Source organism: Dermacentor variabilis, chromosome 7, assembly GCF_050947875.1.
Source record: "Dermacentor variabilis isolate Ectoservices chromosome 7, ASM5094787v1, whole genome shotgun sequence".
NCBI classification, from domain to species: Eukaryota; Metazoa; Arthropoda; class Arachnida; order Ixodida; family Ixodidae; genus Dermacentor; species Dermacentor variabilis.
This window is the reverse complement of record NC_134574.1, coordinates 162,130,518-162,148,294: the sequence shown is the minus strand read 5'-3', so window position 1 is coordinate 162,148,294 and position 17,777 is coordinate 162,130,518. Positions and strand designations below refer to the sequence as shown.

Sequence of the window (17,777 nt, the reverse complement as noted above, 5' to 3'; positions counted from 1 at the left end):
AGCAGAAGAAATAGAACGATAATCGCACTGTAATATTTTTAGCGCACCTATGTTGAGCTAAGACCGGCAGCAGAAACAGCGTTGTCTAGGATGCGCTACCCTTCAAAAACTCTTTTTTAGACATATTCTCCTTATGGCACTTTTTTTGTCTTGACCTTATGTATCATCGTAGATCGCCGCGCTACAGCAGATGCGCGGCATTTAAGAGCACGGGAGTCAAGCTCCATGTATGTTTTTTGCAAGCCACAATGTGAGCTCCAATCTGCTTCAAAGCAAGTATATACATTGCAGTAGCGTGGCAGGGAAGATAGGCGACGTGAGAAACTGGTCTGGAGCTTTGCGTCACGTCGGATGTGCACAATGCCCCCTGGAGTTCTATGAGCGTCGCCACAAAACTGTCTTGACGGTTGTAATTAACCGTGGCCCCTCGCAAAAGCATCGCAGAAGCTGGAGCGCTTACGTTTACGTCAAAGGAGAGGTGTAGAAAAAAGCAGGGAGCAAAATAGAAAAAGGCTCATGTCCTTAGGTTTGGGTGCTTGCTATCTTTCTCGAGGGGGTCAACATTAATCCGTAGTTTGCCACCACACGCACCTCATAATGCGATTGTGCTTTTGCACGTACGGTCCCATAATTTGTATAAAATTTAACCCTTCCGCCCCGATGTGATGTGCCGTGTGAGGGAATGACAATAGTAATCTTCTCGGAGGTTATGAACAATGGAGCATAATAGCGGCTTCAGCAAACACGCCTCGCTGTGTGTTCTGCGTACTACGAAGACAAACAGCAGTGGCGCAAGCAAAGTAACATTTACCATCAACTCACCTCTCTCGTGTTGCACAAAACGCTGAAGAAGTGAAACATTCGCCGACAACATCATCGCTAACTATCGTCAAGCAAAGCAAACAGCACAGAAAGCTTCGCTTACGTTGATACCACAGTGCGTCGGATCCCCAGATTTTTTTTTGTACATTTTGCGCTCGTCTACCGACCGTAAAGTAGCACATATTTGTTTATCGATGTCTCAGCACTTCAAAGCACTGTGACTACCAAAGTACGAAACCACCTCATTCAAACCGGCTCGCGTTAGCCAATACGGCGCGTGCTCGCGCGTCTCTTGTGGGTTCAAATCAAGGAGGATGAAAAAAAATTAACCTCCTTGATCTCTTTTTTTTCTTCTTTACACCTCCTTGGTCCAAACCACCATTACTCGTGAGGCATGGCAAACGCAAGGGGCGCCGGCTCGACATTTCATGCGCCGGCAAGCTATGTCCTTAACGTGCATCCGGGCTTTCGATTAACACCGTGCCATGCCACGGTGGCTTAGTAGCCAAGGCGTTGCCCCACTCAGCTGAAGGCCGCACGTTCAATTTCGGCCACGGGGCCCGTGTTTTGATATGGCAGGCACACAAAAATGCTCTTGCATAGTGCATTGAGTGCACGTTAACAAACTTCAGATGATGAGAATTAATCAGGAGTCCCTCAGTACCGTGTGTCTCATAATCATATCGTCGTTTTCGCACGCAGAACTGCAGTACGCTTTTATCGTGCTTTCTTTCGAATTGTTCCGCGATCGTATCATTTTTTTTTTTTTTTGCGCTGGTCCTGTTCTCTTCCTTGTCCGTGTTTTTCTTCTTTTTTTTTTGGCTGTGTTGAAAATGAAAGCGATTGTCTTGATTTGGGGAAGAGGTCAGGAGGGAATGCCAGCTTTTCACGAAGATTCAACGCGCATATATTACCGAATAGGTCAGGGCAGGAATTGATATGGCAAATGGAAAAACTCGGATATCAAGACTGCAGTTAAGGAATGCGGGACATAAAGATACCGTATGGTTTGCTAGTGCAAGAGTATTTAGTGCGTGATACGTAACGCCTAGACCAGTAAATCCAGGAAACTTATTAGGTTAGGTATAAAATGCATTGTTCAATATTCCTTGTATTTGCACGTATAGTTCTTGACTTCTTGACAACAGCCACGAGGCAGCCTTTGCATTTATGTATGTATGTATGTATGTATGTATGTATGTATGTATGTATGTATGTATGTATGTATGTATGTATGTATGTATGTATGTATGTATGTATGTATGTATGTATGTATGTATGTATGTATGTATGGCCAACATACCGCTGCTATGTTGGCGTCATGCCACTATGACTCTATTGTTTACCCATACAAGAATGTTTTCTTTGTGTTTCTTTGAGCATCACTGCTGACTCATCGTTGACTCACGCATATAAAGTTCTTATATATATCATATTTCGAATGGCAACGTACGGCACCTTAACCGCTACCAAGGGTGACTCAGAGCGCGTGTATATATGCATGGCAGTAGTTATTTATTTATTTATTTATTTATTTATTTATTCACTTATTCATGTATTTATTCATTCATGTACCCTAAAGGCCCGAAGGCATTACTTAAGGGGGGAGGGAGGGGTGTAGTATACACACTTGAAATGAATTCTCTAATAAAATACAAAAAGAACTTATAGATGGGAACGAACGCAAACTGTTATAAAGACAAATCTTAGAAGCTAAAAAGGAAAGCATAACAGAATAAGCCAACAAGTCTGAGCATTCATATCCTAAAAGAGTAGTCAAGTGAACGAATTTGTGCATGTTATATAGAGTTTTTAACAAGTAAATATAAGCACGTAAGCAATCTAAGACAATTATACAAAGCCATGAGACATCAAGATGAAGTTTTAATTTACGAGTGATTTCGTCAAGGTTTGTTACACAGACACTACATTCTGGTAGTTGATTCCAATGATGAACAGCGAGGACTGAAGGTGAATATAAATTCGTGTTTGTTCGGGCGAAGAAAGGTTCTAATATTAATTCGCGGTCTAGTAGTGCAAACATTCGCCGGGTTGGTTTGAGAAAAAGTACGGATAGATGGCAACCGCTGTGATAGATTTTCTGAAAGAGAGATAAAAGTGACAGTAGTCCGCGCCATTGTAGAAAAGGCAAGTTCACGGCCATTTTTATTTTAGTAATGCTAGATGTCCGAGAGTAATCCTTTGTTATGAAACGGGCACTTTTGTTCTGAAAATATTCGAGATTATTTATGAGTTATGTTCGCTAAGCTCCAGATTTGTGAAGCATAATCAATTTTAGGGCGGACTAGTGTATTGTAGTCTAAAAGTTTAGTAGCATAACTTGGCAAAATGCAAGTTACGCCTAATTAATCCGAGTGTTGTAAATGCGCTGCCACTTATAGTGTCAATATGAAAGTTCCTTGATAAATCAGACGCTAAATGAACACCGAGGTGTTTAAAGTCGGATACACGTTCAATTGGTTTGTTATTCAGTCTGTAGTGATACCTTGGGCTCAAATTTGTAGCTAAAGAAACAGTTTTCTGCCAATCCTGGCACCATTTATCTAACCTGTTTAGGTCGTTCTGCAAGTTATTACCATATTCAGTGTTAGTCACCTCTCTATATATCACGTAGTCATCCGCGAATAACCTTCCGGTGGAAGTCATGAAATTAGCAATATCATTAATTTAACTCAGAAATAGAATCGGTCCGAGCACAGTAGAAGAAGAAGAGGGGGTCACTCTCTTCACAGACGCTTCGTTACCCAAGTTTTCATCGAAAGCCACGCAGGCAGTTACGACGCGGGATGTGCTCGTAACCTGCGCCTCCATCAAGACGTCTTTTCCGGAGGTGGCAGGAGAGGCCGCGATAGCGCTAGCACTCGCGCAGCCCAAGATGGGAAGAATTGTTACTGACTCGCAGAAGGCGTATATCATCTACAGAAAGGGGTGGGTGTCTCTTGCGGCACTAGATATGCTCAAGAATAAACGCGAAGTACCCGAAAGGAAAGTTGAGTTGATATGGACACCGACTCACTCTGGGATGGAGGGCAACGAACTTGTCCACCAGTTCACCCTAGAGAGATGGAACACCGGGTAGAGGAATGTGAGCCACAGTCCATAATTAGTTATAGAGACATTACGAACCATTACAAGATGGAGAGGCGCCGTTACCCCGATCCTCACAAATCGCTTAGCAGAGAACAGCAAGCGATCTACAGGCAGATACAGGCAGGATCCTTCGCGCACCCTTACCTTCAAAACAAGATGTACCCGGAGAGGTGCGAGAAGGATTGTTATTTATGCAAAACTCAGTTAAGCACACTCCAACACGTCATTGGAGTATGCGATTTCATCAAGGCAATCCCCCCACCTCTTATCTGCCCCACTACCCTACCCCATCCCTCATCCACCCTTACCGAGCGATGGGAGACCTTGCTAACTAGCACCGCCCTGGAAGACCAGCTCGTCCTGATCTCCACGGGCCAGGCGGCTAGGGGTGCATATGGGTCCCGTGAAGAGGGAATCACTTCCATCGACGGCGTCTAAGAAGATGTCGAGCTCGACTTACTAAAGTTGCTTTTCTCTCTCTCTCTCTCTCTCCGAGCACAGCACCCTGCGGCACTCGGGTTTCATGTGTGCTAATGGGGAATAATTATCGTTAACTACAACGGTTTGATAGCTGTTAGTTAGGAACTCAGTTATCCAATCGATTACGTAAGTGTTTAAGTTAAGCCTGGTAAGCTTTTTTATTAGCCGAGCGTGAGGGACATTGTCGAGAGCTTTTCTAAAATCCACAAAAACGGTGTCAATCTGGCACTTGTACAGCAATGTGAATGTCACTAATTAACTCAAAAATTGCGTTTCGCAAGATCGACTGCGCAGGAAGCCACGCTGGTTAGAAAAAGAGAAATTATTTTCCCCGAAGTGCTTCATGACGGCAGATGAAATGATGTGCTCGAGCAGTTTGCTGCCGATACTAGTGAACGAGATTGGCCTGTAGTTAGTTGGATTAGAGCGGTCACCTGATTTAAATATAGGGATTGCACGGGCTAGCTTCCAGTCGTCGGGTACACAGCCTGTGTCGAGAACTTGTTCAAACGCAGCCCTTAACCTATGACTTACTTGTGGCTTTGGTATCTTAAGTAGCTTAGAGCATATGTCGTCAGGCCCAGGTGGACAACTTGCAGGAAAGCGATCAATGGCTGTTGCGATGCCTTTGGGAGTGATATATACAGGGTGTCCTCCATAACTTGAGCGAGGAACTTAAAAATGAAAGGCGCGTCGGAAGCTAATTGAACCGAACGCTTATTATTCGCAATGGCCTAAAGTAACCCAGGCAATTTTCTGTTTTCCCCACAACTCGCTAATTAATTAAGCTTTTTTACTCAATTTTCTAATTATTGCCTGAGGACCCCATGTATGATCAGATTTGTAGAGCACCTTCAGAAACCACCGATCGAGTTGTTTCCTTTAGGATACGTCTCACGTAGTCCTTTTATCCTTGTCGCAAAGGAAGTCCACGAAATATGGAAAAAGCCACGTGACGGAGCGTTTGCGCAGTGCTACTGTGCTGCTCTCAAGCGTGCGTTCGGTGAACAAGGTCGGCTGCATCGTGACTGGCGACGGGGAAGCGGCAGGGCGTTTTTGATCTCATTGGCAGCGCTCGGCCAGCAGCATGCATTTTCGCCGTCATCTGACGACGACAGGACAGCTAGGTGATAGGACCACTGCGATGCAAAGCAAGATGACGACGTTAGAAGCAAACATCAACCAGCGGTTCGCCAAAATGGAATCCTTTCTCGAGTTTTTGTGGGCCCGGTAGCGCCACCGAATCCACCGATACGTCTTTCTGACCCAGCAGCTAGCAATGTAGCCACGATTCTAACCCCACCTAAGATCGGTGTCCAGCTCGTAAGAGTTGACTCCGCCCCTTGAAACATCCCGAATTTGGCAGTGGAACTGTAGGGACTTCTCTAGGAAGAAAGCTCCCCTACAGCAATATCTACGCAGTTTTGAAAGGAAGCCCCACCCTCTCGCCTGGCATCTCGATGACTAGGTTTTGCTCGCTCGCCGTGCAGTCAGGGGAGGAGGGCGAAATGCACTCTCGTTAGTAAGAAACTCACTCATGTAGAACATGATCTCAAAATGGCTGGTAGTAATATTGAGTATGCCATGGTAGAGATCATAGCTGGTCGGGTCAACCCAGGTGGCATATATGTTCTTAACATTTACAGTAGTCCTAACGATAGAAGGCAGCGGTTTAAGACTCTGCTACCGCAAGGCCGCATACCTGGCAGGCTCAAGCCCGCTTATTGTCGCAGGGGACTTTAATGCCCCGCTTCATGTCTGGGGTTATAAATATGATACCAATAAGGGTGAGCACCTCTGTCAAAATTCCATGTATCTGGACCCGACACTGATCACTGGCCCTAACTTTCCGACCCGAATCGACACACCCACGTGTTGAGACTCTACACCTCATCTAATCTTTGTCAAGAACGTGACTGAGGCCAAATGGAATAACTTGGCTGAGAAGCTTGGTAGTGACCATTATATTTGTGAGGCCCAGCTTCCTATCGTGGGTAGAAAACAGCGCGAATTCTCGTACACGGACTGGGATAAATTCCGCAAGCTTCGGGAGCACAGGCCTCCCTCAGATTCCCGACCTACCTTAGAGCACTGGATGGATCACGTGCAAAAGGACGTTCAGCATGCAATTTCTAAGGTCTGTACCGACCTTCCTGTTGAGAAAATGGACAGCAGGTTAGCCCATCTGTTAGAGGTCAAACAGTCCATTCTCAACAGAGGGAAGAGTCAATGAATTAATCGTAGGCTACGCAAAATTATATTCGAGATTAACAAACACATTGAGGAGCATTGTGTAATCCCCTATAAACAGCATTGGGACGAGGTTTGCAATTCCGTAGACGGCCAAATGCGTAATGGTAGAACGTGGAACTTGCTTAAGCACCTGCTTAACGAGACTAATACTAAGTGCAATCAGAGGCATGTTATTGGTAGAACCGTAATGGTAGAACGTGGAACTTGCTTAAGCACCTGCTTAACGAGACTAATACTAAGTGCAATCAGAGGCATGTCATTGGTAGAACCATAGATGAGGCCACACGAATGACCTCTGAGAATGAATTAATCCACACGCTTGCTGACAAATATCTGCCAGTCGGGTCAGGGTGGTCTCCTGTACATCTCGTTTACCACGGTCAGGCCAATTCCTACCTGAATGCGGAGTTTGGCGTTGAGGATATTCGTAGGGCTCTACATGAACTCAATGATAGATCCGCACCAGGGCCGGATCGCATCTCCACCAAGACGTTGCTAAATCTGGATGATAAATCAATCGCATACCTCACAGAGTAAATTAATGAAATTTGGAGGAATCGAACTGTCCCATTGCCTTAGAAGACTGCTCTCGCAGTACTCATCCCCAAACCTGGCAAAACACCTAGCGTTGACAACTTGAGGCCCATCTCGCTTACATCCTGTGAGGTAAGTTAGAAGAGCAGGCGGTCCTCAATCGTCTCTCTCGGTTCTTGCAGAATAACGACATTTACCCCCATAGTATGATAGGATTCAGAGCAGACCTATCCACACAGGGTACTATGAAATTGATTAAGCATCAAATCATAAACAACGACTCTAGCGACACTCGGGCCGTTTTGGGACATCATCTTGAGAAGGCCTTTCACAACGTTCTACATTCGCATATCCTAGCCTCGAGATCTCGGCTCAATCTGTGCGAGAGATTTTACAACTACGTCAGATCGTTCCTGTCGGATAGGAAGTCTACCCTCCGGGTGGCCGATCTTGAGCTGCTGGCACTTGGCGAGTGGGACACGCCACATGGGGCGGTCATTTACCCCTCTTTGTTCAATATAGCCATGGTCGGCCTTAGCAAAAGGCTTCTCGAGATTGAAGGCATCATGCACATTATGTATGTTGATAATGTAACTATACGGTGCACAATAGGCAATGATGGTCAGGTTGAGGGAGCCTTACGGGAGACCATAAACACTATCGAAACATACCCTTAACCCACCGGTCTCAGATTCTTCCCCTTGAAGTAGGAACATTTCTTTATTTATTAATTTCATATACCTCACAGGCTCCATAAGGAGTATTGCGCGAGGGGGGCGGTATAGATAACAATTGCGGAGCAAAAACATGTTTTTTGTTACATAAATCTGAACAGAACGAGAATCAAATAATAAACAAAGAACGCGAAATAAATAAAGATAAAAAGAAAGAAAGGTGAACTAACCGTTGTTAGCTTTTCAGTATACACTAAAGCACACAACTTTAGAACAAATGCTTACTCAAATACACCACAATGACATTAAGAGCAACAAAACTAAAACAGATACCTGCTCTTAGCTAAGTACTAGCCAAATATTGCACAGATTTTTTGTCTGAAGGTTAATGGGTCGTTAATGTCAGCGATATTATCAGGAACACCATTCCACAGCGCAATCTCACGTGGCAAAGCTAAGCAGTTAAATGCATTGGTGTGACCGAAGATGCATTGGAGATTGCGAAGATTAGGCAGACTTCTAGATGCGCGGGAAGGACGAACGAGTGGTAAAGTAGATGGGTGCACATTATGCATGATTTTGTGCAGAATACAAAGTAATGCTATCTTCCTGTGTGATTCCAAAGATGAAAGCGACAACGACAACTTGACGTTAGTTACGCCCGAAAATGGGCTATAATCTCTGGCAATTAAACGTGCAGTGCGGTTTTGGATCGACTCGAGAAGATGGAGTAGATATGCCTGATGAGGTGACCAGTTAGAAGCTGCGAATGCGAGCTGGGGTTGCACTAATATTTGTTAGGATGTCTTTCTGGTGAGGGAAGGAGCTCTGCGAAGGTTCCGTTTTAGATATCCGAGAGTGCACGACGCTTTAGCCGTTATTTTCTCTATGTGCGATGACCATAAAAGGCTAGGTGTTAGAATAATGCCAAGGTACTTGTATGTGCAATGAAGATGTGCAAGCGACGATACTATTGTCAAGTGAGTAACTGAAAGTAGAGTAGGATTCTTTGCGAGTAACTGTCATTAGATTGAATTTTTTAGTGTTCAGGGTCGTTTGCCAATCCAAACACCAGTTAGTGACGCATTGAAGGTCATGTTGAAGAGCGATATGATCAGCGGGAGAGCGGATTTGACGGTAGATGACGCAGTCATCTGCGAATAGTCGAACATTGGATGTAATGTTAGATGGCAAGTCATTGATGAAAATCAGAAAGAGTAAGGGCCCAAGGACACTTCCCTGAAGTACGCCTGATGTTACGTTACTGAAAGGGAAAGAGCACTGGCCAATGACAGTGAACTGCTTTCCAAAAGACAAAAAGTTTCTTATCGAAGAAATTGTTAGTTCGTCAAGGTTTAAGCATGAGAGTTTCGAAATGAGGCGACAGTGAGCAACACGATCAAATGCTTTAGAGAAGTCGATGAATATTGGAGTCAGTCTGAGCATACTGTATAGTCCCAAGAAACGTGCTCCAAGGCCAAAGGGGTATGCATCGTTAGAAGACAGAGACATTAATCTATATACAAGAAATGGTTGCCGCATACCCAGAGTCGATTCAATCAAGGTATTGGGCATGATCGTTGAGTCAGGGGCTACAAATGACAAGACTATAGGCAAGCTAAATGTTAAAACTGAAAGTGCCGTTCGTTTAGTTCGGAGGGTATCAAATAGGCATCATGGACTCAAGGAGGATAACCTCACTCGACTAATGCCTGCTTTCGTTCGATGCCACTTTACATGCGTGGCTGCCATGTATCGATGGAAACGGGCAGAGCAGGATAAATTGAATACAGAGCTCAGGAAGATTACTAAGCGGGTTCTCGGATTACCCGTATACACTTGTACATAGCGCTTAATGCAGCTTGGCATTCATAATACTCTGGAAGATATTGCAGAGGCCCAGGAGCGCGCACAGCGAACTCGCCTCACTACAACGAAGGCAGGGAAATCTATCTTGCAGGAACTCGGATATCACCCTGACAAAGTAGCGGTGGAGTTCTCTTACATTCCTCCGTCGATTTGTGAGAACATTACTGTCGCGCCGATACCTAGGAACATGCACCCCGACCAAAATCGTGGCAGAAGGAGAACAAGGGCGGCCAACCTCCTTAGGTAAATACACAGTGATCAGCGACAGGTCAGATTTGTGGATGCCGCTTCTTGTAAGGGACGTCGGGCGCTCACAATCGTCACTGTAGATGGTCGGCAAGGAATCACCAATGCTGCCTGGGTTCGGACGAGGGACTCGAAAATTGCTGAACAAATGGCTATTGCATTAGCCCTGCTGGATAGCTCACGGGATGTCATCTATAGTGATTCAAGGTCTGCAGTTAGAGCATTTGAAAAAGGCACCGCTTCCAAACAGGCCCTCAGACCTCTTTGGGGCAAGGCAATCTCGCACCACTTCATTTATTGGTTTCCTGCACATCAGGGTCAGGTAGAGGTTGCTCCTCCCAACTTTAACGAGTCGGTTCACGGTACTGCGCGCGAACTTGCCCGCCGTGCTACTCCCGACCAATCGGAAGCCGATTCCCCAGAGAACTGGGACACACCCTCCACCTACAACGAGATTACTAAACACTACTATCTCAGACCCAGAACCTACTTCGTTCCTCATCCGCGGCTCAACAGAGCTCAAACACTAACGCTTCGTCTACTACAAACGAATACGTATCCCAATCCATTCGCTCTTACATAAAATCTATCGCTATACTTACACCGATGTCACTTGCCGCGATTGTGGAGAAATCACCACGTTAGAACACATGCTTTGGCGGTGTGCCCGGTCAGGCTCTATCATTGATAACAGCTAGGCCAGATGGGAGGCGGTTCTCCGCAGCCCTCTTCAGGCTAACCAACTCTGGGCTGCCCAGCAGGCCCACGATGCAGCCAAGAGGCTTGGCCTTCCGGTTCCCACGTGGGAGCGGCCCGCTTCGTGAAGACTCATGATCTGCAGGACAAGAAAATTTTACCATACCATACCATAGAGACGCCGCATGGTTTGCTAGCGCGACCGGATATCGCGCTCTAAAACTCTAAAACTGGTACAGTGCAACATAGAAAGGAAGAAACAAGCCGAGCCGGCCACGATCGTCATAGCTTACGCGTACATCAATAAATCGAGGAAAATTCTTACTATAAAAAATGGTTTGTTCAATACTCCTCGCGTTTTCACCCATAGTTTCAGCTTCTCAATAAATGCCTTTAGGCAACCTTTCTGGCCCGTCGGTATGTTGGCGTCATACCACTACGACGTCTAGTTCACCCTTTCAAGAATTTTGTGTTTCTTTGAGCGTCACTGCTGACACATTGTCGACTGACGCAAATACAGGTCTTGTGTACATCATATTTCAAATGTCAATGTACGGCACCTCTTAAAGAATTGCTGCTGCAATAAAATACGAAGGAATAAATTGCCTCGGTGAGCTTCAACAATATGAAGCAAAAAATCCCCGAGATGACTTCGTGACGAACTTTTTGTAATTATTTTCACCCGCGGTCGACGTATATAAAAGCGAAAGTTACTGCCGATCAAATGCACCTAATCCAGTATCGGCTTTGGTGAGTCACACCTTAAGATCTGCACCACGAGCTTTTGTCAAAATGGTTCGCTTATCTTTTGTGTCGTTCTTGTGCATTACTGGTGAGTAATTTTTCTCAACCACATCTAGATCGACTTATCTGGTGTATCAGGCGAAGGGGTTGTAAACATTCACTTCCTGATATTAGATTTCATCGCTCGCTTGGTTAGGGCGCTATGCTTATAAAGGTTGCGCGAGAAAATGCCAATATAGATGGCCAAATTTATTCAAAAACCACTAAACGTAACTGGCAAATGTGCGAACAACTTTCTAATTCAGCTTTAATAAGTGTTTGTCGAATGTATAGAAGTTTATCAAATGTACTAGCGAAATTAGTCCTTTATTGTGGCTTATGCTTTCAGTCAGATTTAGGTTCAATTAATTATTGATGACGCTCGATCCTTGACTTGCTTAGTGTAGTCACATATGTACAACCTGCTTAGACGAAGGTAAAGTGTACCTTCCACTGCAGAACAAAAAGAAGCATAATGGAGCGTAATTGTACACCGAGTGATGACTGAGGGCCGCAAGTTCCATCATCATAGTGTCACTGGACAGATGTCGTCAGGTGAGCGAATACCGCCGTAAACGATCCACGCCGCGACAAAGCGGAAGCGTCGACGAAACAATCAGTCGTAATCGCCGTGTGAGTCAAAGATCGACGTGGATGGTTTTTGAATTTTGTGTCGCTGAAGACAAATAAACTTTATTGTAATTCAGAAAAGTGAGAACAAATGCAAGGACGAGGAGGAGGAGGAGGGAGTGCTGCACTCACGCGTGCGCGAACTTCTGTGAATTTGTGAAAATACGTTTCTGTAAACCAGCTCCCCCACTTTTCGGTTTTTCTAAAGCACGGTTCGCAATACTAAAGGGAAAGAACGATAGGAAGCACCGTGGCATGAGCTAGCACCAGATAATACTTGTGATCCACGTTCGATAGGAGGTGTTTCCGCCTAAAGTGGCGCCGACTACTAATTTTCACGTAGACAAAATAGACACAGGAAATGAAATACCCAGGCCGGCCCTGAGAAATGCAAATGTAAGGACATAAAAGTCAGAGGGTGAGGGTACGTAAATGTACTGAAGACAAGCGTGACAACTTTACTCCCCCCAATGTCACCTAGTGACATCCAACTTTGAGAGGCGAGCGTGTTTATAACTGAGCTTTTGAGAGAAGCATCACGAAGAGTGTTGCGTTCTGCTGAAGTGAAAAGCTTGCTTTATTCACCGCTGTACTTGTTTAGCCGATAGGCGTTCTGCTTTTCCTTTCGTTTTTACGAAGCAATTTTCCAGAAAGGTTATGTTGTTTGTTTTTACTTGAAAGAAAACAAACGTTGTCTGCGTGTTTCCAGACTCTCTTTTCTTGTACAATCACACGGGCGATTTACTGCTTGTTGACGTCCTTCGGAATTAATAGTTTCGAACGGCCTAATATGACCCAGTAACAACGGAGGTTTCAAACAAATGCGCAGCAGCGCTTGATTCATTGTGAAAGGCTACATTTGCTATACGAGTGTCTCGTCAGGTTTCGTATATGAATTAAATAGAGTCAACTGCCACCGCAATCATTTATTCCTCACTGCTGCAAATTTAGAAAACGAAAAAGAGCTCTTTATGGTTTCTGCGCCACGTCGAGTAGCTATGCCTAACCAATAAACGTTTTTGACGAAGCCGTGGTGCACGTCGGCTGGTGACGTATAAATGTATAAAACAACAATACTTCTTAATTAAGCAGAGCGTAAGTGTTATACATTTATATTTCTATATATTTTCGCTGTGAACACAAGATTTCTTGAGGAATTCGCAGGAGGATTACGAGTGCGATAGCAAGGTATTTAGAGTGGGCATCGTATCGTAGATCGCGTTTCATGCAAAATGGTTGTCAGTTTATGATCATACTTACTTGCACAATTTTTATCGTGTATCTTAGATATATTATCCCACATTTTAATAAAAGGACGAAGAAAGACGTCGATATACCATTAAATGTAAACCGCGCTAAGGGTATCTACACCGCTGAGCAGCTCTCACTGGAAAGATGCCTTGGACAAAATATGGCAACACAACGGCACAGTGTTGCCTGTTCGCGTCAGACAACACTGTACAAAATTTGCCTGCTTTTTGACCAGCTACCGGAACTTCACATTATTACTCACGATTTTATTACCGATAATATCTTCTGGGAGACGCTAAATGTCGACTAATAGAAATCTTCCCAATGAACTCCAGTGCATGCCCGCTTAATAGAAAGAGCCTAAATGTATAATCTTTACGCATAACCCATACTCTTACATGGATCCGGCTGTGGCTCTGCCTCGCCGATTCTTGACTTGGAATGGAATCTGATCGAGGATCCCTTCGGGGGTGATCACTTTCCATTAACACTCTAATTAAGAAATCAATATGCTTGCCGTGTCTGCAGACAGAACGTGACGCGTCATTTGTCGAAATCACGAAACACGCTCCAGATAACATTTGTGTCCGCTTCCTTGAACTCCTGTCAAAGTGCTCTTGTCCAAAGTCTTACAATGATGCATCAAAATCGCGTGCTGGTGTTTCTCACGCTGTCGTCGGTCCACCCTTATCTGGGTCCTGAACCTGGAAGCCACCGTCTTTAGGTCAGAGGCCTAAGAAGTATTCTGGGCTGTAGAACATAGGTTGTAAACTGCATAAGTCAAATTTATTCACAGACAACTTGTAACTCGTAAAATCGTTAAGACAACTCGTAAAATCGTTAAGGCCAAATTACACGTACGCTTGCCCGCCCGCGAATGCTCGTGCCCACGCCCCTTGCGTTTGCTGCGCCTAGCGGGTAATGGTGGTTTGAACCAAGAAGCGCGCCCTCGCGTGTCCACTTGGATCACATTTTCACTTTGGTAGACGTTGTTTCGTATTTTTGTGACGCAGCCAGGGGTGGAATCTTATAACGCTTCTGAACGCGAACAGTTGACTTCGACGCTTGCGCCACTAAATACGCTGTCCCCAAGCCGAAGGTGGAAGAAGGGGAGGACGCGGCCAGTAGACGAGAGGGTGCCACCTCTGAAGTTCGCGTCATGATATCGCACGCTACTCAACTTACTTCAACCATTGTGTAAATGCTCGTAACCGCATGTTTATATTTTAAAACGGGCCATATTCGATTTAAATTATACTTCATATTCAAGGAGAGAGCGGAAACAATGCGCAGTTTTTTTTGAGTAGAGAGAGAGAGAGAAGTGGTTCTTGTGGGGAAGGAAAATAGCGCTCGCCTTTTCTCCTTCCCCACAAGAACCACTTCTCTCTCTCTCTCTCTCTCCTCAGAAAACTGCGCATTGTTTCCACTCTCTCATTGAATATGAAATATAATTTAAACAGAATATGGCCCGTTTTAAAGTATAAACGTGCGGTTACGAGCATTTACACAATGGTTGAAGTAATTTATTACTGTCATTCTCTCTAATTCTCAGCCGAGAGGCGGTATCGCAAGCGTAAGTGAGTTGCAGAGCACAGCGCTATGTCGTCTGCTACCAGGAGCTTGCACAATGCACGAACCAGGAAAACACCGCCAGCACTTCCAAAGTAGCGAGCGCAGCAAAGCCGTAAACTGGTTCTTGGGGCCGCTTTTAATAACATCATCGTCATTATCACCCTATTTTATGTCCACTGCACGAAGAATGCCTCTCCCTGTGATCTCCAATTACTCCAGTCCTGCGCCAACCGATTCCAACTAGCACCCGCAAATTTCCTAATTTCGTCGCACCACCTAGTCTTCTGCCGTCCTCTACTACGCTTCCTTTCTCTTGCCACCCATTCTATCACCCTAAAGGTCCAACTATTATCTAATCTGCGCATTACATGGCCTGCCCAGCGCCATTTCTTTCTCTTAATGCCAATTAGACTATCGTCTATACCCGTTTGCTCTGTGATCCAAACCACTCTCGTTCTGTCTCTTAAAGTTATGCCTAGCATTCTTCGTTCCATCGCTCTTTGCGCCGTCCTTAACTTGTTCTCAATCTTCTTTGTCAGTCTCCAAGTCTCTGCCCGATATGTAAGCACCGGTAAAATGCACTAATTGTATACCTTCCTTTTCAATGATAACTGTCAGCTTCCAGTCAGGAGCTCACGATGTCTGCCTTATGCAATCCAACCCATTTTAATTCTGCTTTGAATGCCCTTCTCATGGTCAGGGTTCCCTGTGTTAGTTGACTTCGGTAAACATACTCCTTCACAGACCCTACAGGCTGACTTGTGAACCTGAACTTTTGTTCCCTTGCCCAGTTATTCATCATTATCTTTGTTCTTCGGCCTATTAATCTTCAACCCCACACTTAAGCTGTCCCTGCTAGGGTCCTCAATCATTTGTAGTAACTCGTCTGAAGTGTTGCTGAATAGGGTAATATCATCGGCGAACCGTATGTTGCTGAGGTATACGCCATCGATCCTTACTCCTAAACATTCCCAGTTTGAATACTTTTTCCAAGCACGCAGTGAATAGCATTGCAGAAATTGTCTCCTTGTCTGAATCCTTTCTCTATAAGTATCTTCCTAGTTTTTTTTTGTAGAATTAAGGTGGCTGTGGAATCTCTGTAGATATTTTCCAGGGTATCTACGTAAGCTGTCTGTACTCCTTGATTACGTAATGCCTCTATGACTGCTGGTATCTCTACTGAATCAAATGCCTTTTCATAATCTATATGAAAGCCATATAGAGAGGCTTATTGTACTCTGCGGATTTCTCGATAACCTGATGAATGACATAGATGTGACCCATTGTACAGTATGCTTTGCTGAAGCCAGCCTGTTCCCTTGCTTGTCTAAAGTCCAGTGTTGCCCTTATTCTATTGGAGATAATTTTGGTAAATATTTTATATAATACTGGGAGTAAGCTAATGGGCCTATAATTTTTTAGTTCTTTAACGTCGCCCTTTTTGTGGATTAGTATAATGTTTGCATTCTTCCAGTTTTCTGGGACCCTTCCAGTCGATAGACACTTCGTATAGAGAGCCGCCAGTTTTCCTAGCATTATGTCTCCTCCATCTTTGATTAAATCGACTGTTATTCCATCCTTTCCTGCCGCTTTTCTTCGTTTCATGCCTTGCAAGGCCTTTCTGACCTCATCTCTAGTTATAGGAGTGGTTTCTGTATACTGTTCATTATTGTTTCGAATAGAGTGCTCCTGAGTCTTCTTGGTACTGTAAACGTCAGTATACAATTCTTTCGCTGCTTTTATTATATCTTCGAGATTGCTGATGATATTACCCTGCTTATCTTTCAGTACATATATCTTGGTTTGTCCTATGCCAAGTTTCCTTCTCACTGATTTCAGGCTGCCTCCATATTTTACGGCTTCTGTCTTTCTCACGTTATAATTTCGAATATCACTTATTTTCGCCTTCTTGATCAGTTTTGACACTTCCGTGAATTCTATCTCATTTCTTGAGTTGGACATTTTCATTCTTTGTGATTTCCTTATTAGGTCCCTTGTTACTTGAGGGAGCTTGACTACTGGTTGCCTTGGTGCCTTGCCTCCCACTTCAATTGCTGCATCTGAAGCCGGCCTCGTTACGGTTTCATTCATTACCTCTATGTCATGACCATCATCATATCTCTCTCCTAAGGCTGCATATTTGTTTGCAAGTACAAGAATAAATTTGTCTGCTTCCAACTACCGCAATCGAGCATTCGACATAGCTCAGTAAAATAATACCGCAGGCGACTAGGCTACCTTGTCGCCGAAAAGTACGACCCAGAGGGTACTACATGCCTAACAGATCCGCTGATTTGCCCGCCGATTTGTCGGAATTTGTCTGCATTATATTTCCTAGTGTTGTCACTACAAAGTACATGCAAGATATGTATGTCGGTAGTGTATTTTCAAAGCCCTTCCGTAAAGGTTTCGTGTTGCACGATATACTGTCGATTCTCCGTAGTCATAACCTCTTGTTTGCCGAATCTCACGCATGCACGCGGTCTTGAGCGCGCCTAGGTACACGCTATATTTTGCTGAACTTGAACATCACTTAACACTTGTGTGTAAAAATAAAGAAAGGGAAAGTTTTCAGCACTTACCGAGAGGCCCCGAGTAGCCTATCATCCGCTCGACGCGCCTTCTTGTCCAGTGGCGTCCGAAAACTACCGCTCCCGCGCAGCTGTTCAGAATGGTGAGTAGTGCCGCCGTTTCAATACCGTTCTGAGCCTCGCGCACCGCAGGCGACCTATACAGTTCCTTATGGTGTCTTCAGCCTTTGTACAGCTTTGGACAGCGGTTATACTAGAGCTAATGAGAAGGACGAAATGGGGCGGGGGGGGGGGGGGGGGGGGGGATAACTGACCCCGTAGTTTT

At 44.7% G+C, this 17,777-nt stretch overlaps 1 protein-coding gene across 4 annotated transcripts in view; it reads left to right on the top strand.

Moving 5' to 3' along the window:
* Positions 1-17,777, top strand: part of LOC142587247 (xaa-Arg dipeptidase-like) — a 147,298-nt gene that overhangs the window by 64,140 nt on the left and 65,381 nt on the right. The window contains exon 1 of one of the 4 annotated variants that reach the window (XM_075698115.1): positions 11,423-11,517. The exons of 2 other annotated variants lie outside the window; for them this stretch is intronic. In XM_075698115.1, the coding sequence (XP_075554230.1) occupies positions 11,478-11,517 (40 nt within the window). In that variant the 5' untranslated portion in view covers positions 11,423-11,477. Of the gene's footprint in view, positions 1-11,422; positions 11,518-17,777 lie in introns of those variants that run through there. One more of the 4 variants, XM_075698117.1, reaches the window with a different exon arrangement.